Raw genomic sequence first — 23986 nt, 5'->3', positions numbered from 1 at the left:
CTTGCTTTGAACTTTAACAAGTGTTCGTGACCAAGTCCAAATGCCTCAAAGACATTTACATTAAACATTTGCACCTAATAATGTGGCTGTTGAAAAACACTATGCTATCAAACTCATGTTTTGGCTAAGGTTATGGTGTACCACCAGCATATAAATAAACTATGCTAACATTGACATATATATCGCTGAAAGCAGAACGTTTGAGTGGAATGATTTCACAAGTGTGACTAAAATGCTAGATATCAACAGATAGGTGATACAGACAACAACTGTACATAAAATTTCGTATTTTTCTCTGGGCTAAAATTTTATAATGTCAGGAAATGTTTCTATTCTCATAACATTTTGAGTGCAGCTAAACAATAATTCCCTGGACACAATTGTTGTGTTAACATTAACCCGGATAAGCAACTCCCTTAACACCAGCTGGGCAAAGTACGGTACACTTCAAATTTCAGCATTTATTGCTTTCCATGAATACTATGATACAAGCGCAAGCCTTCAGTTTCCAGCGATGATCAGTTTTACGAAGGCAGTGGACATTTATTACAAGTCTACAAAAACTGATTTACATACTGATACATACTGTAAAAATTCCTAATTATCAAAAGTGACGACTGTAAACTAAGGTATGACATACATACAGTGTAAAAGTACCTTGTATTCTGTTTACAGGGCTTGATGCAGAAATGGCTACCCTTAAGCAAAAGCAATATTCTATCTAACCAAACTGGTTACTACAATACCGTTTTATACTGGCTTCATAGAATGAAAACCAAAACTATAACATTTTCCACATCCTTCAAGGGGTCAAAGCTGACAAGTGCAAGATAATGTTAATAAGAAATATATTTACGGTATGTGCTTCATAGAAAAAGCAAACAGAAATATGTGAAGCATTGCTTCACATTCTATATGGCAGGTGTCCTCGTTCACCTTAAGAGACACATTCATTAGTGAGATAGTCAAAACAACTGTGCTTAGGCTAAAACAAACTCTATCAAACATATCTTTATGGAAATACATGCCGAATGAATAATGAAAATTCAGAGTACATCAGTTACATTAGTTATTAGGGTTCAATTATTACGTTCAGATATAAAAATCAGGGAAAAAAGATTAGAAAAACTTTTAGTCAACAGTGAAAAAGGCAGTCTCCATAATCTTCTTTTACATCCATGCCTTCCAGTTTAAAGACCAGGTGATGTGAGGCCTTGAGAATTGAAACTGATTAGGACAAAAAGATCCTTCTGTGAGGAATCTAGAGGTTCACATCACTCTTGGTCCTTACAGGTCCACAGTGCTACAGATATACCCTTGGTGTGGTATCATACAGTGTAAAAAAAGAAGAAAAAAAAAAGTCAGATGGCAGACAGGCCTTGAAGTTAGTCAAGTTCCCCAGGCTCTATTGCAGTCTCTGCACTCTTTGAAATGCCAGCAACGCCCTCTGTTGACAAGTCTGGTGAATTACTGGAAGAGGGTATCTGCTTGTCACTGCTTAAGTCATCTCCATCGCTGCTGTTTCCTTCCCCACTGTCCAGCTCAAAACTTTCCTCTGATGGAACAGGCTGCTCAGATTTGTCCACAGTGCTATCGCTCTTCAGACTGTGATCAGCCGTATCCTCAGATGAGTCTTCTTCCACCTCAGAGGGTCCTGATTGTGTGCTTTTTGGCTCTGGAAGCAAAGTAGAAGGTATTTTAACATGATGTTTTAAGTGACATTCTGCGGCAACTAACTGGTAGGCTATCCAGCTGAATATGTCAATTTAAAGACTAGTGCAATAATACTTTAATATGGAAAGACACATCAATGCACCTTTATCAGAAGCTAAGAAGGTATAAGGTGAGAGATTTTCACAAAACTATTCAGATCATTTGCCTGTTTGAAGGGCACAGAAATCTTGCTTTAACTTTAGGCTAACTAGGTTTTAGTCAGTTTGCATTTATGTTCTACTACAGAGAAATGGCAACAGCCAAGAGATCTGTACTAAAAAGATCTATGTTGTCTTTTTTGTAACACGTATAAGCCCCTGTGTATTTGGATTTATAAGAATGCAACTATTATGAAGACACTATCAATTACTGTAGTGTCAGAAGTCATAAAATAGCCTAAATAAGGATCATGAACACATACCATGATTGTCCGATACACTAGGTGTGTCACAAGATGTTCCACTTTTGTATTCTTGACCACAGGAGTGTTTTGAAGACTCTGGTGTCTCTGGCGAGCTCTCTGGCGAGCTCTCTGGCCCTTGATGGCAAGACGACTCATTTTTTTCATTTGTTGTTTCATTCTCCTCCGTTTCATCAAATTTCAGTCTCTTCACCTCTTGCTTATCACCATCAGAATCCTCTTCTTCTGGGTGTTTATTCTTTATCCCACTATTTGGCGTCATCTCACCTTCTGATAGTGAGGTTTCACTGAAACAAACACAGTAAAATCTGTTAAACAGATTATATACTGAAATGCCAGCCAATGAGTTGCTCTTTGTTTGTTTTTTTCTTAAGGCAGGGTCTTGACAAAACCTAATTATAAACGAGAGGTCAAGAGAGGAGATATAAAAAAACTAACAAAAAACTAAAAAGCAGGAATTAGTGTAGTGTAGTAGTGTGTCAAGAGTATAAAACACTCTTGTTAGGACATATTACCAGATCAAACAACTTACCTTACGCACTGCTCCTCCACCTCCTCTGTGGCTGGCTCTGGTTCTTTGCTGACTGGACAATCAGGGAGCCCGTTGGTGGAAAGTGATGTTGGCAATGACAGCTTTGGTCTGTTAAGTGGTTTTGGTGTGTCTGGCCCATTCACATTTCTACTCCAAAAGAACAAACTATTATTTCTGACAGGCAAGATAGCTTTGTCTTTACTATACTGTGGTTGTCCTTATGTAATACGGCTTTAAAATGTTCCCACTTGCTAGCAGTTTATGAAGCAATTTCAAATTTGTATAAATCAGTCACTGACATTTTGCACCCACCTGTCTGTATACAGAGAAGAGTTGCCAGGAAACATCACCCCATTCATTCTGTTTATACTGGATGCCCCATTTTTCCTTTAAAGAGGTAGAAAGGCACAGGTAACTGGCTGTTAAATGGCTGCCGTAAGTGTGACTCAATAATAATGCATAAAATCTCAGGGGACCATTACTGTCAACAGAAGCAGCTTGAGAAAAATACAGCACACAGAAGAGCAAAGGAAACAGAATCTTAACAGCCAATGTACTCACTCTGATGTGGGGTAGATACAGCTCACCACCATTACATTCTGAAAAGGAGAAAAAAATATAAGCTTTTTTTTCAAGCCATGAAATGTACATTTACATTCTGATATGCTAATATTGTTTATCTTTTTGTTCAAATACTAAGATAATATGGTTTATTGTTCACCTTCTCCAAACCCCTGAGAAACTTGTCTGTTCCTGTGTAGTTTCGCTTAGGGTCCATAAGGAGTTCACACAGACGCTGAATGGTGAATGGGATTCTGTAAAGTTAGAGAAATATTTAGGATCAGGGAACAGATGATGATGAGTATAAGCAAGTAAGAGTTTAATACATGCAGCAAAAAAGAGAGAGAGAGAAAAAAAAAAGAATAATCTGCATGTATCTGGTCAGCCACAGTCATAAATGATCACAAGCTATGATGCAAATAATTTAGTGAGATTGCTTATTAACATAACACTTCATATAGTTTGTTTTAAAGTGTTAAAAGTGTTCCCACGCACACACCAATTGCTCAAATACAGATATTTGAGAGCAAGGCAATGATTTTAGAACCTAAAAAGGCTGCTTCCAACTAAATACGTTACTTTGCAAAATATGCCCAAAAACTATTCTCACTGAAGGTGGAATCAATAGATCTGCTTCACCAAACACTGTTGAATACACCCAGGCTACTAAGCAGGAGACGCTAGCAGTTGGTGATGTGAGGCCCAAAAGTAAACAAATGACTCCATCCAGCATTGCTGGAGCGCTTGCTAGTTGTACTCTATATGATAGCAAGATCACATCCCATTGTTCATTTTTTATATCACAATATTGTGCAACCTCCCAAAGAGTTATAATGTTAAGATACCTTGGGTATTGTTAAACACTTCTTTTATTCTTTTAATTAAAATTTCCAGGGGAAAACACTCGGTATACTACTGTGTCACTGCTATTGCACTATAAGCCTGCTGTTGGCATCTTGTTTCAGTAGATTCACACTGCAGTCACACTGCCTGCAAGATTCAATTAGCAATTCAGTATTTTTTCACCTATCAGAAATATCATTATTGCAGATTTTCTTAAAATATTGTGATATAATTTATGAGGGTATATTGCCCACCCTGTTAGTCACAGTGCAGCACACAGTGGGCAGAATAAAATATGAGTAAACCTTGTACATTTTTTATATAAAATGCATGCTCAAACGTTTTTGTGGTTATGTTTTGATTTAACAGACAGCATATAAGAATACCAATAATAAAAACTATTGGTTAAAACTCAGTCACTACTGAAGTTGTGACTAAGGATTTGTTTACCATTGCTCATTATAATCTCAACTCACCCATTGTATCCATCCACTATTTTTAAGATCCTCTTCCTCATTTCTTCAAATGGGACAATATCTACATTGGGATTATGTGGTCCTCTCTGTTCTGGTGTTGCAGCATGAAAATCATCCATGACTTTTTCCAATTTAAACATGAAGTATGTTTTGAACTGTGACCATGGGATCCTGTAAGACAATGCAAGTTTGCTTTAAACAAATCTGCTAGGGCACTGCTGATTTTATTTGCAGGAAAACTGATGTCAGTATTTCTGTTTGGCAAAAAGAAAAGTGTAAAATTTGAAAATGGGTGTAGCCATCGTTCTTGACATGTACCCATGGTACTCACATCGGTTGCCCCGTCTTGGCAATATGACACAAAAATTGCTCCAATGGGGGACAGGTGTCTTTCTTCCCTTTCTTCTCAAAATCTGCAAAAGCCAACATTGAGGAAAAAAAAGAAAGTTTAACTTTAATAACTTTAAAACAAGCTAGGAAACAACGCTGATCCCCAAGATAATAAAACAAATGCATACGGCTACACTGAACTAAATATGAAAGTTGAATACTTTTAAAATAACCTGAGAAGATAATGTTTGGTTTCAGGCTTCTCCAAATTACAGTGACATCAATTAAAATATTTACTGCTGCATCAAAAGACAATACATTTATTAAAGAAGACCAAATATTAAGTGCAACTTCATAAAATCCCCAAACCGTTCTCAGTTAACTATATGGAAAGTTCCCACAAGTTAGTTAGCTAGCATTTTATTGTTAGCAGCATGTTGTGACGTTATCAAGCTAGCTGTTTACATAATCGCTAAGCGTCCGTGGGGAAATAAAAAGGTGTAAAGTGTGTGAAGACGAAATTTTTGCATGCAGAAGACAGCATTAAAATGGTGAAATCATGCAGAGACTGAATTCAGAGACGCTAGATGCTTCTTCTAAACGCTAGTTGTTGTTGATAAGCTAAGTTACGAGATAACGTAGTTAGCAAACATGAGACATTTTGCTCAGGGCATTAAACCAAACATAAAGGAAATAATTAAGCTAATAATAACTCATTTAACAACTGCAAACATTGCCTTGAAACGCTTCCAACAATGCGTCGATGTCCATTGCTGTGGCCAGTCACAGGCAAGAAATACTTGCAGGTTAGTATCACGTTAGCAGGTAGCAACCCAACAAAGCTGGTGGCAGTGACGACTGCGCATGTCAGCAATTACGTATTCACATTTGCGGAAGACGCGAAGATCAACAAAGCAGAGCTCTACCCCCCGCAAAGAAATAAGTTGCTAAAATTAAAATACTTGTTATTCTCGCCGCGGAGGTATTAATATTTTCATTTACTGGATGTGCAGGATTACGTGAGGGAAACTTCTCGATCGCTCTGGCGCGCTGTAGATGCCGCAGGCAGTCAGCGGGGCGTCATCGTTTTGTGTTGTGACGGCGCAAACCGGTGAAGCGACCAATGAGTCAGCAGCTGATCGTGGTTAGTTTTACCTAAGGAGCCTATATATTTACACCGCGGACGACGGCAACAGTGAAAGCAAGACATCGGCTAGTTTTTAATACGTGGTCACTTGGCTTTCAGTGGTAACGATGGCAGTTCCAGTAGCTGCATTACAACTGAGCTCATCATCCAGCCCGAGTCTGCTGGAGCACAACATTCATATCAGTGACAGAAATTTGGGAGGGATTTCTAATAACAATAACAATGGAAATGACACCCTGCCTTTACATTCTCCGTGGACATTCTGGCTCGACAGGTAAGAAACTGTTTAATTTCACCTACTCCCGCTTGTCTTAGCAGTTGCTGTAGTTGTCTGGGTGAACTCTTTGTTGTTGACCTCTTATGGAGAACAAAGAGGGGAAATGAATTTATCAGGCCTCTACTGTAAGTCAGGCATTGCAGCTTAGATAATATAACAAGTGATCTTAACAGCAAAACGCGGATTGTTGTTGTTTTTTCTTTATTTAATCAGAAAAGAACATTGCACGAGATACACATACAAAATTTTTGGTAATGGTGATGCAGCTTATCTGCCAACTGTTTCCTGTCTGACCTACATAAACAATTCCTCTTCTTGGAAGGATCTTAAAATAAGCAAAGGGTGTAATTATGACTGGCTACCTGAATATTAATAACTCGGTGTGATTTCAGATAAGGTCACTGTACGTTCTTATTAGCACAGGTGTTATTCTGTTGCTGCTCATGTGATTGTTATTGTTTAGTGAGTCACTACTTCTGTTTAAGTAAAATTTACTTTTACTTTTCAATAAAGTTTCTAGTTTGACACTAAGTAATCACACTAAGTAAGCAACACAGTTACACAAGCCCATCGTCCACTGTTTTGCTCCACAAATCAGAGGGTGCAGTGTTCAAACGGGGTCAGTGTTGTTTACTGTTTACTGGCGTTTTTTGTCATCTGATCCCCCCCCCCCCCCCCAAAAAAAAAAAAAAAAAAAAAAAACTCTCTACCCCATCCTGTCTGCTCAAAGGGCATGATTTGGACACATGTGATTAATATAGCTCAGAAAAACGGTTTATTTAGTTGATCTGAGATATTTATAAGCTTGAATTTAAAAAAGAAAAGAAGGTAGAATCTGATTTTCTTTTCATGATAGATCTCTACCAGGAACAACAGCAGCTGAGTGTGAGTCAAACTTGAAGAAAATCTACACTGTGGAGACTGTCCAGGTATGATGACTACACAAAGTGGTTGTACATTTGTTGGTGGTTGGTGTTTAAAATGTTTATGATTGATGTCCTTGTATTTAAAAGCAATTCATAATTTTATTCAAAGTACTCTCAGCTCTTGACTAAGCGTCTTGTAATAGGAATGCCAGTTTATCAGTGGGTGTGTGTAGATAAGAGTAATGAGGAAGTTCTTTTTGGCCACTGCAAAATATCATCAAGGCCAAATGTCTGTACTCTGTGTGTTGGTAAATGGTTCAATAAAATGACCCATTTCCTCTGTTCACCTTTGCTCTGGAGTAGAACTTTTGGAGAGTTTACAACAACATACCTGGGGTCTCCAGCTTGCCGCTGAGATGGAGCTATCATCTGATGAGAGGAGAAAGAAAACCACTCTGGTGAGATGAACCTCAAGAACAACATTTGTTTTCACATGATGTCATTTTTATCATTTGTAATGGCACTTCCTTGTTTGCATACAGGGAAGAAGAAAGCAATGCCAAAGGTGGTGTGTGGAAAATGAAAGTACCCAAAGAATGCACTGTAAGTTTTACAACACATTTAAGCGTTTGTTTTGTACACTATCTACTTTCATGATCATTAAATAAAGCTGTCTTCTCATTTATAGTCTGCTGTGTGGAAGGAGTTGCTTTTGGCTATTATTGGAGAGCAGTTCAGTGATTATTGTGCTGCAGGTAAAATTCTTTTAAATGTTTTTGACTGTGATTATTTAGATAGATAGATAGATAGATAGATAGATAGATAGATAGATAGATCTCTTGCAAACTCTATCTATCTATCTATCTATCTATCTATCTATCTATCTATCTATCTATCTATCTATCTATCTATCTATCTATCTATCTATCTATCTATCTATCTATCTATCTATCTATCTATCTATCTATCTATCTATCTATAATGCTTAATAATTATTATTATTTACAGAGGATGAAGTAGTTGGAGTCAGCGTTAGTATAAGAGACAGAGAAGATGTCGTTCAGGTCTGGAATGGAAATGCTTCTTGTGTTAGCGAGTCAAACATCATAGGAAGGATCAACGAGCTCCTTCCACAAGTACCTTTTAAAGCGGTGTTTTATAAACGTGAGTATTTTCTTCTTTTCTTTGGGTGCGGTATTATCATTTTTAATGACTGAAATCATGAGATGTGATAAGATCTTCTGTTATATTTCAGCCCACGAGGAGCACCATGCTTTCGAAGGAGGTAGATCAAGACATTAGCAACTCTCAAGAACCTTTTTTTGTGTGGGTTTGTTTTGTTTTGTTTTGTTTTGCTCATGAACGTGTTTTAATTTTCTTTTGGGAAGGGGGGGGGGGGTGTGTGTGTGATAATACTGGGGCAAATTTTGGAGCATTCGATTTGCTTCATGTATCATTTTAATTACCTCAATGTATTTCACGTATAACGCCTCAAAGTCAAGGAAATTTCACATCTTTTAAGTATTATTGTCATACATGATAAAAAATATCATTGTTTTAGTCTAAAGTAAAGCCATTTTAGTTTAAATATGTCTACAGGAGTATTTGTATGTTTTAAGTATTTTTTTATTTTTATTTTTTATTTTAATACTGCACAATTTTACAGAATTGTAACCAAAACAGTAATTTGTGTAGATGTATTCTAGCTTACTTTGTGTAGTTTACCAAGAACATAAAAAGCTAGGTCTTTGAACTACATCTAATTTTGGGGCAAATTTGAGCAAAGAAAGTATCACAAGCAAACCTTTATATTAACAACACATTACACAGCTTTTCTAGCCAACAATTTTATCTTTTTGTAAATTACAGTAAGAAAATACTGTTGTCTGTTCAGGACAAGATGAATAATTAGTATTCTGTAAGGCGACTATGTGAATATAAATTGCACTTTTTTTTTCTTGTGTAGAATAAGAAGAATGGGGAAAAGAATATGTTAGTGTTACAATAAAGTGACCTTGGTGCACAAGACACCTTGAGTAGATGCTGAGAAATATATGCAATAATTTCTATTCTGTAGGAAATTTGCCGTGTTGTGGTTGTCATTTTTATTTAAGCCTCTGCTCCATATCAAGCACTTTGTACTGTGTATATAAGACGTCTCATAATCCCTCTGGAGTTAACAGCATATGGAGTTGTGGTAACTGAGACCAAATACAATTTGGTTTTGTGTCACCTATCTAATCAAGTGCAATGTTTTTATGTATTCTCTTAAGTCTGAAGTACATAAAACTGCCCCCAGAAAAATATGACCAATAAATACACAACACAGAGAAAGCTATCACGAGGGCACAAAGAAGCTGTTGCTGTTTGGAGCCAATTTAAATATTTTTAAGAAGAGATGTTATTGTAGCAGCAATGCCAAAACTACAGGAAAAAAGTTCATTAGTGATAGTTTATTTCTGTTGTACTAAGGTGGTTTTAGTTTCTCGAAAATTCGTTGCCTCTGTGGTGTCATATGAGTAAACCTATGTGCAATTTAAAATCAGCCATGTTTAAGCATTGTCAAAATTCATGTTAAAATGTCTCACAAAAGGCGCCTTTTCAACAGAGCTTTTTTTTTTCTTTTTTCTTTTTTAACTGATACTGCAATACTCATACAATTGACTTGATTTCCACAAAATTACCATTGACACCAACAGAAAGACTGCTGCTGTCATTTATCAATCAAATGTTGACGTATTTGTAATGTGGCTCAGCTTCAGTACTCTGCTAGATGAATATAGCACTTGCCAAAATTGCTTTCTTTAACCCGTAACGTTCCGTTTTTATAGTAACGTTAAGAGCACATACTGTAGGATAAGAGAATAACAATAGCGTTTCCTTGCACATGTACAGCTGACTAGTCATTGCAGATCTCAGACCTTGTAACTGATTGTTGATCTTGGATGGTGCCTTGTGTTCATCAGCAGTTTACATTGTTAAAGTCTTCTGTTTGTATGATTTGTATGATGATGTTTAAAAGAAATAAAAATGTTCAAACTTTCATGTTTTTTCTTTCTTTTTATTGATACTTTTCTGCTATAGTTTAATTAAACTGAATATGAAAGAATATCCTGAAATTTTAGGTGCTATCATAATAGAAAAACACTGTCGACAGGAGTCCCAGAAAAGGTCATGTTTTAGAAGTGTCTTCCCTTCTTCTTGCCAAAGATCACTGCCAGAGCATTTAAGGTACTGTAATATATGCAGAGCACTGTCCACTTCCTGCTGTGACAAAACAAATTTCCCACGTGTGGGACTAATAAAGGTTATCTTATCTTATCTTAACCCTACACCCTACGGTACAGCGAATGGGGGGAAAAATGATAAACTACTTCGTTTTTTATTTTTATTTTTTTCATTTGTAACGTGGCTGTCGGTTTCTTAAGAAACAAAAATCAAATGTACTTATGGATCCGATTTCATGCCATCCACAGGTAAAATATCTCCCTCTTGCGGTCACATAGAAGCACGGGTATGCAAATAGAAGGGTCCATTTTCATCTCTTAACTCTAGTTGTCTTTGCTGAAGATTTGGCGTTTTTGTTGCGATTATCATTAAGCCTTGCGGAGTTTTGTCACCCGTAAGGTCCATATTAACAGCCCTGCCAAAAGTACTGAGACAGAATTTTGTATTAATCGACATTTAGAACGTACTAAAATAATATATGGCGAACCTACCTTCAACAGAGAAAGTGGAAATAGCGCCCTTTTGCACTAGACTGAGTAACCTCAGTGCATGCTAATGGTTAAAAACTACATAAATTAACACATCCTGTCACACATACTACGAAAACAATATGATTATTACTAATCCAGTTTAAAACTGTATTTATTTATTTATTTTTAAATATCCTTTAAATTCTGATACAGTAGAAGTTTTTTCTGTTGATTGACACTTGAAGCCACCTATGCAGACTTTATAAAATGAGTGCATACAAGCAAACGTTGATAAGCTTTCTTTTTTTTTTGGATAATATTCGAAGAGTGGGTTATTTATTTTTTGTTATTTTATTTTAAATATTCACATTTGTATAAATAGGCCGTGGACCTGTACTTCAGAATGGAGACTATTTCTTCTATGGACAAGAAACTATGATTTTGTTTCCTGATAAAATGCGTCAAAATTTAAGCCGCTCTCAAACAGTCCGCGTGTGAACCTGACGTCACCATTGTTTACTTTTACCTAGGCCACGCCCTCTGTTAGCAACTTGTGGCTAGCTCGGTACCGAGGAAGGCACTGCTCCGAGGGATCTGCTTCAGACACCACCCCGAGTCAAAGACTATCCGCGTGTACATAATTCTGTGAGTAAGCGTTAATTCACCCTAGCGCGTTCACCCATTAAATGAACACAAAATGTAACATTACATGTATTGTTATATTAGCGTGGGGAGCGAAACGAAGAGGAGAGACAGAAACGTTTCTTGCAAGCTAGCGTCAAGACTGCTGTTAGCTTTTGTTGTAGCAGCTACTTTGAAGGAAAATGCTTCCCGCAGTGTTGGCCGTTTTTCTGCCTGTTATTTATTGTTATTCGATAAGGCTAGGTCATATGTATAGTTAACATGCAGACTTTCTAACCTCCCGTTTTCTCCGGATGCGTGTTTTATATTAGCTTATGGCTCAAGTCCTTAACGGAAATCTCAGATTGCAGTGGTGATGTTAACGGATATCGATTCCGTTCTCATTGATAATTACATTGCTTTAATTAACAAAATAATGTCTGTTTCAGATAACGTTCATTTGTCTTTTTAAGCTGATATTTTAGGTGTTGGGTGGGTGTTGAAATTTTCGGCTGTGCCCTGCGCTCTGGATGTAGTTAGGCGTGACGCTGAGTTAACTTCAGACAATACAACCTCAGCTTGTTAAATGTGGAATGACTATATTATTAAAACAGTCGTATGTCTTGCACAGACCAGCCTATCGCTTTGAATGCTTATACTTAAGATGGGCAGTCGTACCTCGTAGACGAAAGCAAACTGAAACCTAGACTTAGCAACTGGTTCAGCTGGTACATGTAAATTGTAATGGGTTAGATTTAAGCGCCTTGTAATTCATTTTAAGTAACAATACTATGTGTAGCCGGGTGGAAGTTCGATATTATGTAACAATACTATGTTAAAATGTACTGTTTGTTTTTGTTGATCTGAAGCTGATGCTAGCAACATTTTCTGGCACAAATGGATAAAAATCCACATTAACCTTTCAGCAAATTGCAATTCATTCGACTGGTCTGAGAGGAAACTAGGTTTCTGCACCACAGCAAGGCTCAATTTTTAGGCTTATAAAATCTACCCCAGGTTTAGCATGAAGATTAAAAGAAAAGTCACTTTAGAAAGTAAGATCCATATGTAAAGGACTACCACCCGGTTCCACCCAGATTCAAATCCACTACAAAATCAAAACTCAGCACTGTCTTTTTCTCTCTCGTTTTTTAAGCACATGCATGTGTCTTTTATAGATTTCTCACAGCAGTCTACTAAATATAATTCTGAGAAAATGGGTATCATATAGCTTTGTCAGTATCACTCTTACATAAGTTAACAGTTAAAGAGTATATTATTCAGCTTTAGTTACTGACTTTTACTGATACGACATAGTAGTTCATCCATGGAATTAGTCAAACTATATTCATGTACAGGATTTATTTCTTTATGAAAAGCCCATTTGCAGTGTTTGCTTACGTAAAAAAAATAGTATTGGTTTTCATTACTAGAAAGTTGCCTTTGAGGCAAGACCAGTAAAAATGAATGCACTTGCTGTTCAGTCCATCTCAAAAATGCTGGCACTACAGCACAGTTGGATGAAATTCTGTTTTGTTGCATGCATAACAAAACATGTGAGGAAATCACACTATATTCGGCCTGGATTTTAAAACTAAGAGCAACCCCCAACCTTGTTTAAGACAAAAAAAAAGAAGCTTTTTACTGGAAGCACTGCCCTCTGTCTACAGAGCTAATCCTGAAAGCAGAAGCAAACTGTGGATGTCTCATCAACAGCTGTCTGTTTTAATCAGTTATGTTTAATGTTATAAATTGTAGGAATTACCTACTTTTTACCAGCAAGTTTTGACTCGTCAGTGAATGACACATCACCACTGTTAGACACAGCTTTCTATTCTACGAACCCCCACGTTTTCAAAGATTTTTCTTTTTCTAAGCAAGGTGTTGCTACTATTTTGTTCACAACTTTATCTGAGTGTATGTAATCTTATCAGATTGTCTGTCAGATGTTTCCAAAATGTTGACATTGACATTCAGTCGTGCCTAACTGATTGATTTGATTAACAGATTAAACAGACTTGAATATGTGGCTGTGGGTATTGCTGAAAATAATGGCTTTATCCTTGAAGCTGCGTGGTCTGTTTCATTTCGGGTTTTCTGTGTAGCTTTCCATCTGCTTATAGTTGTTTGCCTACTTTATTTATCTTTGTTTATGCTGCTTGGCTTTTGACTAAAACACTCCCAAGCTGTATACATAAAAGCCTACTTGTGCATTGTACTACCTGCCACAGCCGTTTATGGCACCACCTGGTTAATGGTAAATTGTTCCAGAAGGAAGATATGTTTGCACATAAACACGAACCCAGGGCCCCTGTGTTTACAGTAGCCATGGCAGCACTCAGTTATTCAACAAATAGACCTACCGTCCTTCTCTCTCCCTTGTAGAAGAGCGTGTTTGTATTGCAGGGTAGGGCTGTAACAAAGTACTTTTTGACTTTGGTAGAAGTTGAGTTTCTCTAGCATAGTAATTTTAAAGACTGCTGAATACTGCTTAAGTTATCCTGAAGAATGGGCTTCTTATTATCTTGTGAAATACTAGCTTTGACAAAGGTGTCCAGACAGTTGCATTCACCTTGTCTGCCCTCCTAAATGTATTATAATGGTTCATATCCCCCCCCCCCATTTACAGGTCATAGAAGTCCAGATGCATGAGTCTCGGTCAGATCCAACAAGCCACACCATTCAAACAAATCAGACAGAGAACGGGAATCATACTGAGAATGAATGTCGACTGAGGAGTAGCCAAACTCCTCCTCCAGAGGCACCCAGGGTCAGTCACTCTCAGCTGCATTTGTTCAGCACATCAGAATATCTATCTATCTATCTATCTATCTATCTATCTATCTATCTATCTATCTATCTATCTATCTATCTATCTATCTATCTATCTATCTATCTATCTATCTATCTATCTATCTATCTATCTATTGATATGACAATATTAATGGATCACAATTATCCATTAATTTATTTAATTTATTTTCTTTGTTTGTATGTTTGCAATGTGATTTACAGATTAATCTGTAACTTTGTGACATGTGCTGCAGACAGGTCTGAGAGTATGTTAATTAAAGTCAGTGCTGCTTTAATATGTAACTGACCCGATAATTACACTATTTCCAACTATTTTCCCCAAGAAATTTTTTCAGGTATATGTAATCAATAAATATACCAATATAGGTCACCAACTAATGGGTTGGTCTGGATAATTATCTTTGGATATTGCACTGTTAGACCAAAATTTCGTTGTACATGTACAATGACAATAAAGGGCTATTCTATTCTATTCTATTCTATTCTATTCTATTCTAACAAGCAAATGACATGGAGATACCACTAAATGCTTCAGAATCTTGATTAAGAGATAATCATTTGTTTGTTGCTGCCCTGAAGCAAGTTGCATTCTGTTCAGAAATGCTTAAATGTTTTCTCTCTTCAGTGTATATGTGCTACTCTGTAACAAAACCATGGAGTTGTATTGGGGATGTGTCAAGATGTTTGTCCACAATGTTACAAATTTGTCCTGTAATTGAAGCAGATGTGTTTTCTTCTCTACACGTGAATATTTATTCTGGATTTGATTTTATGTATAACTAGCCTGGTATCCAAGCGGCACACACTTATTTGGACATACCAGGTAGATGATGCCATCGAACTCTGTGCACAGCTTATTGCTATATGATCATTTGAGGTTCTTTGTTTTGCCTTTTTAGCACGTAAACCTAAACCCTGACCGTCTTGTTTTATTTGTCTCTGTTTCTGCAATCTGCAGTATTTTATGTTTATTCTGAAGGGGAGCACAAGGATGGGGGAGCTGGTGCTGAGATTTAGAATGGGAATGGAGAGCATAACTCCTGTTTGGCAGAGGGATCAGTATTGCATTGTTAGTTTTGTTCACGCTCACATCATGTAGGTTAGAGAGGCTGTGTTAGATTGTGAGGCAGAGCCTTGTTGCTGAGCAGTATTTTTCTTTTTTCAGTGCCCAGATAAACGTTTCAATGGAGATTATCAGGTTTGTTGAACTAATTTTTTTTTTTAAAAATTGTTCTGTAAAATTGTGGTGACAGAAGGCTTGTTTCTTTCAATTTGTGTGCTTAGTTAAATTGTGTCTGTATGTCTATGCATGAGTTAAAGCTTTTTTTTTTAAAACTTGAATTCATTTGAGTTTCCTTTTTTGAGCCACATCTATTAGGACATTTTAGTAAGCAATACATCTCATAAAGGGAAGCATACTGTGTTTGTTTTTCAGCAACTTTTTAGCATTTCTATTTGCTGTCAGTCATCTCAGAGTTCACAAGACCAGTCTTGCGGGAACAGATCTGTGTTTACACTCAGTTGCTCACTGGTATGACTTTCAACAATAACAACAACAGAAGATGTTTGGACTTGCTGGCTACCATGGCAACAGGGATTAGGCAAAGGCTGTTGTTGTGTTGATGGTGTCCACAGAAAAATAGAGGGGCCAACTGGCTCTGTCTATGGGATAGACCTGTTTTCATTGCTTTGATGGCCACCTCTGCAGCATTGAGTTTCATAAGAAAGGACAAACTAAGAGGCAGTCATCTGTTATTGTTAGCCCAAAGCCTCTGTGAAATTCACTGTCAGTTTGTTTACCCGATTCAAAACAGACTCTGCCTTGGAGAGAAATGTTTGTTTGTGGTTCAGACCTTAATTAAAATACGAATCTCAAGTTCTGTTTTCGTAAACAGGCTCTGTATGCTTTTTTATTCATTATTTATATCTCTGTGCAATTTTGATTACTCTGTTTATGTTTACTGTAAACATCCTCTGAGCTGTGAGGCTTGACAGTGAGGGGGAGGGTGTGATAATTGCTGCATGCCTAGCACAGGATGTTGTTGTTGTTTTTGTGGTACTGGTTGTTGTTGTTGTTTTGATGGAGTTCTATTCCCCTAAGCCATCCAGTGCTGCTGTTGTTTTTGTTGGGTACATTTTTGGCTGAAATGATTGTTAAACCATTTCCCAGAGACTGACCACGGTTGTGGGAATAACAAACAATACTAGTACTGTGAGTAACTCTAAATATTGTTTTTAATTTGATCAAGGTGTGTGTGTAGCTCCAGTTGTTTGCTGACAAATATATTTTGATTTATTAGAAAAAAACTGATTTAGGCATTGTAATTGACATCCAGTTCATTTAAGAACTGTGAAATACAGCCTCTCTCATTTGCACTATCGTCCCTTTTTAAAAAAAAAAAAAATCATACACGATACCAAAAATGAATTATCTTTGCATTTCAGACAATGCATGCGAAAATGTCAGCATGGATTTTAGGAATGTGTCATATTTTTCCGCTATTATTTGAAGTTTTATTTACAAAGTAAACCAATTAGAGGTGCAGTCATGCACAACAGTAGGTTTGACAGTATGTCCCTTTAGTGGCCAGTTTTCTGCTACAAAGCATTAACTTCAGATAATACAAGAAAATTGCTTTATATGTGGATTGGCCAAGCAATCGGGTGATCCTAAACAGACATGCTTTGTTTGAGCAGCGCACAGTCTTGTGAAGAAGTCGGATGGGAAAATACACATATGGCCAAAAACAATAAACTTTTTTGTTTACATGTAAGTGCACAGATGGTTAGAACTTGCATAGATTTGTTGTAGCATGTATGCACAACCATAGAAAAAGACATCCTTTGTGTATTATTATACTTGCCTGTCAGTGCAGCAGTATGTCCTTCACAGGCTTGATTTCCTCATGTTTTTGTGTCCCATGTATAGACTTTAACCTTTCTATTTTGTCTTTGATGAAGGTTCCAGTGTCATTGTCCATGATGACCCCACCAGCAGAGGCTCCACAGCAGCTGCAGCAGACATCACAACAACAAGTCCTCAGTCCCCAACAGCTTCAAGCCTTGCTCCAGCAACAGAAAGCACTCATGTTACACCAGGTAATGTATGCTTAATATTTTTCCTCTTCTACACTGAGCACAATTTATTTGTGAGGTTAACTCCAGTTGTATGAACATGTCTGCAGCAACAAATTCAAGAGGTCTTCAAGAATCAGCAAGAGCAGCTTAATATACAGCTGCTGCAGCAAAAGAATGCTGGGATTGTTAGTCAAGAGGTAAGATTTGTTTGTTAAGCGTTATTTTTTATTTGCTATAGAGACCACTGTGTATAGATATCAACATTAGGGTATTTGGTATTACCAAGAGCTCATATTGTTTTACCTGGAATAATACTTTTACAAGTTCTAGCTCTGTGTTTGTAGATTGTAACTGATGTATAAAACAGCACTAAAGCTAGGCTGTAACAGCAGCAGATTGAGGTTATATCTGATGTTTTATAAGCTGTGAACGATTTTTATGACTCCCAATTAGTTTAAAGGCTGCTGTATACTGTTTCTTCTCTAAATATATCAGGATTATATGTTTTATATACGTCACATCTTCAGAAAGTATACGTTGCTCTTTCCCAGTATTTACACTTGAAAGCCTTGTGGACTTGAGTACACACTTTGGTACCAGCAAGTGTGTTTGTGTGTCCCATTTACTATCAAAAGCCACACAGCTTGTGTGCATGAATTTGTATAGCAGCAAGGCATCATCAGTCTGTCCTAAAATCATTTATCCATTGCCACTCACAATATGTACTTTCTGTTGGCTCTTAATAGAAAATCGTAAGATAAAGTTACGCTTGTCTGAGTGCACAAGGCAGCAAGTGTGGGTTTGTTCTTGCTCAGATTTGTTCTATTTCAGTTTGCAGTTGCATTTCAATGCAAACAATCAGTAGAAAGAGTTCATTTGGCAATTACAATATTGCAACAGATAAAGAGTTCACTGACTGATGTTCTGTCACAGCTGACAGCCCAGCAGATTGCCATCCAGCAGCAGCTCCTTCAGGTGCAGCAGCAGCACCTCCTCAACCTTCAGAGGCAAGGCCTGCTGTCTGTGCTTCCTACCAGCCCAGCTACACCCCCAGGTATGTGTCTAACACTCCCTGTTGCAGATTCATTTACTGCAGAGCTCAAACACCTAAACAGATTGTTTTCAGTTACAGTGGTTGGTTTTTGCTAGTGATTGCCAGAATGTTAGGTTTTAAGTAAACAGTGATTTTTTTTTTTATCGTGATCTTAATCATCTCGAGGAAAATTTTCTCTGTAAAATGCAGTAATATCCCACTGTATCATACAACAATTTATCTATAGTGTACATGTGCACTTTTAGGCTGTGAGAATGGTAGCATCCTGTCAGCTGGTGGAGACACCAGAGAGTCTTCCAGTCAACAATCTACCACCAATGGTCATCAAACTCTTCTGAAGAGAAAAGACAGGTGCTTTTGAAATTTCCAGTCTTGTCTAAACCTTAGTTGTTTTTTCATTTATTTGTATCTAGCTTTCAGTGCACTCACTCTGTTGCATTATGTGTTTCGCAGTGGTCCGCTGGATGAAAATACACAGAACAGCCATCCTCTGTATGGAAATGGGATGTGTAAATGGCCTGGCTGTGAGACGGTCTTTGGGGACTTTCAGGCATTTCTCAAGTGAGTGTTGAAATCTAGCATTCCTCTAAACTGGTGTTCATTCATACATACTTGGATATACAAGGATGCGCCATTGCAATAAATGATAAAGTAATATATTTATCATATGAGCAATGATATAGTATATTTAATGTTTTGGTGAGGAGCAGTGAGTGCTTTTTTTGCTGCATTACAGAAGCATACTTTAGCATTGTTTTGTTTTGCTCCCTCCTGTTTGTGCAGGACATTGTTTCCCTGAAGCATGCCATGATTTTGAATTTTCTTGTTTGCAGACATCTAAACAGTGAACACACACTGGATGACAAGAGTACAGCACAATGTCGTGTACAGATGCAAGTGGTACAGCAGCTAGAACTGCAGGTACAACATGTTTTCTTTTACCTAATACTTTTAGATTTTGTTGCTTCGTTTTCCCTTTCCCTCTCTAACTTTAAAAAAATGAAATGCAACTATGATGATTAGTGTTGTGTTGAGTCTTTTTTTTTTTTTTTAACTCTCAAAGTGTATGTGAAAATTTTTGCAGTTGTGGTGTGTTTTCACACCAGCGTTTTATATTTACACCTCTCAGGAGGCCTGGAAAGAAGTAGTTTCCACACCAAACTTCACATTGTCATGTAACACAGAATTAACCATCCATAAACTTCTATTTTTGCCTTTCGTTTTTAACACAGCTGAAGAAGGACAAAGAACGACTGCAGGCTATGATGGCTCATCTGAAATCCTCTGAACCCAAACCTGCAGCACAGCCTGTAAGAACCTGCCACAGCTGTTTCCTTCAATTAAAATAAATAGTGTTTTGCTTTTAGTTACACCAACATTTTGCTGACTTAACTGCTTTGTTTTCTGTTCTTTTTTTCTTCAGGTTAATCTGGTGTCTAATGCATCTTTCTCCCAGGCAACATTGCCCAAAGGCCCTCCTCCTATGAGCATTTCTCAGAGTGCCACGGCCCCATCCACACCCTTGACACCACTCTCCGAATCTCCCTCAGTTCTCACTCCCAATAGCATGTTCACTGGAACCCCTGTAAGGAGGCGATACAGCCGCTCTGTAAGCCAAGGTAACTGTGAGATCACAAGTCACAGCTTTTAATTAATAATGTTTTCATGGGGCAAAAGTGCTGAAATATGCTTCTACTGAGATATAATTGGAAATATTTGCTATATGTTTCACTTTTATTGTGCATATGTGTAAATATGGCTTGTTAATGTCTTTACACAGATATAATTGATAATAAGGAGTTCTACTTGAGCACAGAAGTTAGGCCTCCATTTACTTACGCCTCTCTCATCAGACAGGTAATGTGGAACTTTTTTCAGCCACGTAAAGCAGATCACTACATCTTTTCTGTTATTTGGAGCCTCTCTTACATGTTCTGTCTCTTTCAGGCTATATTTGAATCACCTCGCAATCAGCTGACATTAAATGAAATCTACAACTGGTTCACAAGAAACTTTGCATATTTCCGGCGTAATGCAGCTACTTGGAAGGTATTGATATTTATATACTGTATATTAAATGTCATTAAAGATTTCAATTTGAAACGGGAAAAGAAGCTAATTCCTTACTTGAAGTGTGGAGTTCCTAAATGTGTGATTTTCTTATATTTTGCAGAATGCAGTCAGACATAACCTCAGTCTCCATAAATGCTTTGTACGTTTGGAGAACGTGAAGGGAGCCGTGTGGACAGTAGATGAGATTGAGTTTCACAGGAGGCGGCCCCAGAAAGCTGCTGGTAACGGGTATGTACACTTTAGACGTGACGGCCATGCACTTTCAGATGTTACTAGAAGTCAGACGCTTGGCATCAAGGAACTTGACCTTGTAGCTTTACCTCACAAGTAAAGAGTATTTACTGTCAACAGGTCATGGAGTTTTAAAGGCTTGGGACTGTGCTATGATGAAAATGGAAAAAAACTGGGGGGTTAGAATTGCAGATGTTAAATGATTAAATGCTAAAAAAAAGGGTTAGCTTAGCTATTGTGGACTTTGCTAAGTAAACAGACCTGGAGCACCATTGTATATTTTGGCAGTACTCGTAGTTCCTTCAGATCGAGAGAAATGTAACTTAACACTATCACCCTTAGTTACTGTTGCTATTTCAGTTAAAAATGTGCGTTTAAGATGAGCTTGCATTTCTGAATCCCTCTTAAGTCAGCTCCATGCACACAGCTTCTGCAAACAAATACACTTTTAAGAATATTAGAGGGAATTTACACATTCAACAACATTTGCCTTCAGTAAAATTCCAGGACAGAAGTATGAATATAGTTTTAGACCATTTAAGTATTCATACTCAAATGTAATAATGTGCTCTTGTATTTATATGCTAATAGATCTCTGCTGAAGAACGCCCAGAACCGTACAGGCCTAGCTGGATCTGCCCTTCAGGTAACAGAGAAATGTTAATTATCTTGTTGTTTGTGTGTATTGTATTACAAATAAAAAGATGTTTGATGAATGAATTATCCTAACATAGTATATGTGTTTAAGCAGTGCTATAAATACACCTCTGACAGTATTTCTTTTTTCAGGGTGGTGGTCTAGAATGCAACTCTCTATACAACCCAGCTTCTATGGGCAGCATCCCATTGCACTCCTTGCCTCATGTTCTCCAGGAGCAGATGAATGGAGCTCTCGCTAATGGATCTGGATACCAAAGCGACAGCAGTGCAACACAGTCCCCACCACAGGCTTTGTAAGTGTCCCTATTCACTGAACTCTTCAGTGCATTTGAATTACCTACTATTTAAAGTCTGATCACATTTTCGTTCTCCGTGTTTACCAAACCAGCATTAAAGAAGAGCAGGAGGATGAGGAGATAAGCGAAAATTATCCCTATGAATCTCCGGAGAGCACAGACGAGCACGGCCACAGCCCAGAGATGAACAGAGACGATAACAACGGTAGCCCGGAGAGGCCCAGCCTTCATCTCGACCGTGTGCCTTCCCTCTGACTTTGAAGTCCAACTTCTCAATGGCAAGGCTGCCAGTGTGACTTTGTATTAAAAAACAAACAAAAAAAACAACAACTTCAGCTTCATCTACGTAACCAAACACTCTGTTCTTTGGAATCTTTTTCCGTTATTTTTTTCTTTCTGTATTTATCAGCGTCTCTTTATTTTTTTGTTTTTAATCTAGCTCTCAAATGTTTTTTGTATAGTTAAGTGAGATCACAAACAACATTTGTGAAACTGTCTGTCTGTGATTCTTCTTCTTAATCTTCTTCTTTTTAAAAAAAAAAAAAAAAACATATATATATCTGTACAGAAAAGGACCATAATGAGCAGAGGAGCCAAAGGCAAGGGAAAAGTGATGAGCCCCTTTCAGACATGGGATAAAAAAAAAAATGCTGGCTTTATCAGTCATTCATATCTGGATTACTTTCATGTGTTAATCATCTTCATGGCTTCACACATACAGTACCTGACGGTGACTTGAGAGAGCGTGTGTGTGCAATATTCGCTACTATTCAATATGCGTTGGTGGCAGTATTATTATTGGCTCAAGTGAAGTGCAAACACACCTATGGAATGTTTAGTTCTCTTTACTCATTACAAGCACTGTGTGTGTGTGTGTGTGTGTGTGTGTGTGTGTGTGTGTGTGTGTGTGTGTGTGTGTGTGTGTCATTTTTCATTAGGAAAAAATCTAGGCATATAAAAATATCCTTGTTTATTGCATAGGGCCATTTTCAGCAAAAATATCACTCTGTTTTCTTTAGAAACTATTTGACTACTTTTCAACAGTCACCCCCAACCACAATGACTGTGCATGTTTGCGGCAGACTTATGACATGCTAGTTTTGCTGGGCAGACCTTGTAGTCATCTTTGGCTTTGCATGTTTCTCTTGTTTGCACAGTACCATCTAATCCCGCCATGTCGCTCACGTTTTTTTTGGGGTTTTTTCTGTCTGGGAGTTAATAGTGCATTCCTTTTTTTAAATTTTAGTTGTTTAATAACAGTTGGTAAATGGTTTCTAGTTGCATTACCACTACTATCTTGATTAATTGTGCATTCTTAAACCTTAATATGACTGAATGAATTCAACCTTCCACTGTGTTCAAAGTAATGCGTGAATGTTATTTAGTCCAACCTCTAGACTGCAGTGGTGACTACAACAGAAAAGTGACCAAGATGTTCACATGAAGATGAAGCTGACACGTTAAAATGCCGTCAGGTTAATGGTTCATGTCTGAAAGGGGCTGAATTAAAGGGGCTGAAGTAAGCACTTCACAATGATAGTCCTACTCTTTATAGCTACTTAATGCTATGCTGGGGCCACACTACCTGATTTTATTTTAGTAGTCATAGTATATAAAAATTTGTAGAGGAATAAAAAAAAAAAATGTTGCTTTAAAAATGAAAATGTTCACTGCCAACATGATCTGATATATTTGTATTTAAGGTATAATCAAATGATCAAAGGAGCACATAGCGTCTTTATACTTGTTGGTCTTTTTCACCTCTTCCATCAACATTGAAATTTGCTCTAACTGAGCTTGTAAGAGTAGATACTATAGATTTACCATTATTGTAAACCAATGCATCTCTATGAATAATAAATTCCTCATGATATATGTGAATAATGTATGTGTCTTTGATTTGATTTTCTGATTGTTATTTTGGGAAGAATTTATTGTTTCACATGCAAAAATTAAAGCTAGGTGCATTTTTTTTTTCAAATGCTGACAGCTCAACTTCTCAGCAGTAAGAACACTTTTTTTAACTGTAGTATTGTGATATGTCAGTTTTAAATATATGCAAGTGCATACTATAAACAAGTGTTGTTTACAAAAACCAATGTAGTGTTAGAAACACTGGTTGAGGCAAGATAATAAATGTTGCATAAAAGAGCATTTTATGCAAGTCTTGTCTTTCTTTACTTAATAAATGAAGGGGTTAGATAAGTGGCTTTTGTTGACCTTCCGTTGATGTAATACTGTAACTGAACTGATGTTTGGTCCCGTATGCCGTCACAGATTTGTTGCGCTGCTTCT

At 37.3% G+C, this 23986-nt stretch overlaps 3 protein-coding genes across 5 annotated transcripts; 2 read left to right on the top strand and 1 right to left on the bottom strand.

Annotated features, from left to right (window-relative positions):
- Positions 1-446: 446 nt before the first annotated feature.
- Positions 447-5762, bottom strand: LOC146550746 (serine/threonine-protein phosphatase 4 regulatory subunit 2-A-like). The gene is made up of 9 exons (XM_085259608.1): positions 5614-5762; positions 4878-4959; positions 4547-4717; positions 3388-3481; positions 3228-3265; positions 2979-3053; positions 2667-2813; positions 2135-2421; positions 447-1675 (listed from the first exon to the last, which is right to left on the bottom strand). The coding sequence occupies exons 1-9, from the start codon at positions 5645-5647 to the stop codon at positions 1386-1388; spliced, it is 1218 nt and encodes a 405-aa protein (XP_085115734.1). The 5' UTR covers positions 5648-5762; the 3' UTR covers positions 447-1385.
- LOC146550745 (eukaryotic translation initiation factor 4E type 3-like) lies at positions 5754-10209 on the top strand. Its single transcript, XM_085259609.1, has 7 exons — positions 5754-6297; positions 7157-7229; positions 7530-7624; positions 7709-7769; positions 7855-7921; positions 8175-8330; positions 8422-10209. The coding sequence occupies exons 1-7, from the start codon at positions 6131-6133 to the stop codon at positions 8466-8468; spliced, it is 666 nt and encodes a 221-aa protein (XP_085115735.1). The 5' UTR covers positions 5754-6130; the 3' UTR covers positions 8469-10209.
- Positions 10210-11194: 985 nt separating this feature from the next.
- LOC146550744 (forkhead box protein P1-B-like) lies at positions 11195-23575 on the top strand. Of its 3 annotated transcripts, XM_085259992.1 has the most exons (18): positions 11195-11509; positions 14115-14255; positions 15258-15368; positions 15465-15497; positions 17261-17398; positions 17485-17574; positions 18311-18431; positions 18677-18782; positions 18885-18992; positions 19265-19352; positions 19664-19741; positions 19855-20050; positions 20212-20288; positions 20379-20480; positions 20605-20732; positions 21327-21381; positions 21525-21688; positions 21784-23575. In XM_085259992.1, exons 2-18 carry the CDS (start codon positions 14130-14132, stop codon positions 21944-21946), a joined length of 1884 nt encoding a protein of 627 aa, XP_085116118.1. In that variant the 5' UTR covers positions 11195-11509; positions 14115-14129; the 3' UTR covers positions 21947-23575. The 3 variants fall into 3 exon arrangements, with proteins under 3 accessions (XP_085116118.1, XP_085116119.1, XP_085116120.1); XM_085259993.1 differs by lacking the exon at positions 15258-15368 and having other exon boundaries at positions 11198-11509; XM_085259994.1 differs by lacking the exons at positions 15258-15368; positions 15465-15497 and having other exon boundaries at positions 11203-11509.
- Positions 23576-23986: the final 411 nt, after the last annotated feature.

The sequence above is a fragment of the Mchenga conophoros genome, linkage group LG20 (genome assembly GCF_057382185.1).
Source record: "Mchenga conophoros isolate Kocher_MC1m ecotype Shallow Benthic linkage group LG20, M_conophoros_male_GT1.1, whole genome shotgun sequence".
Taxonomy (NCBI): Eukaryota; Metazoa; Chordata; class Actinopteri; order Cichliformes; family Cichlidae; genus Mchenga; species Mchenga conophoros.
Note: the sequence above shows the minus strand (reverse complement) of the source record. Positions and strands in the feature narration are given on the sequence as shown.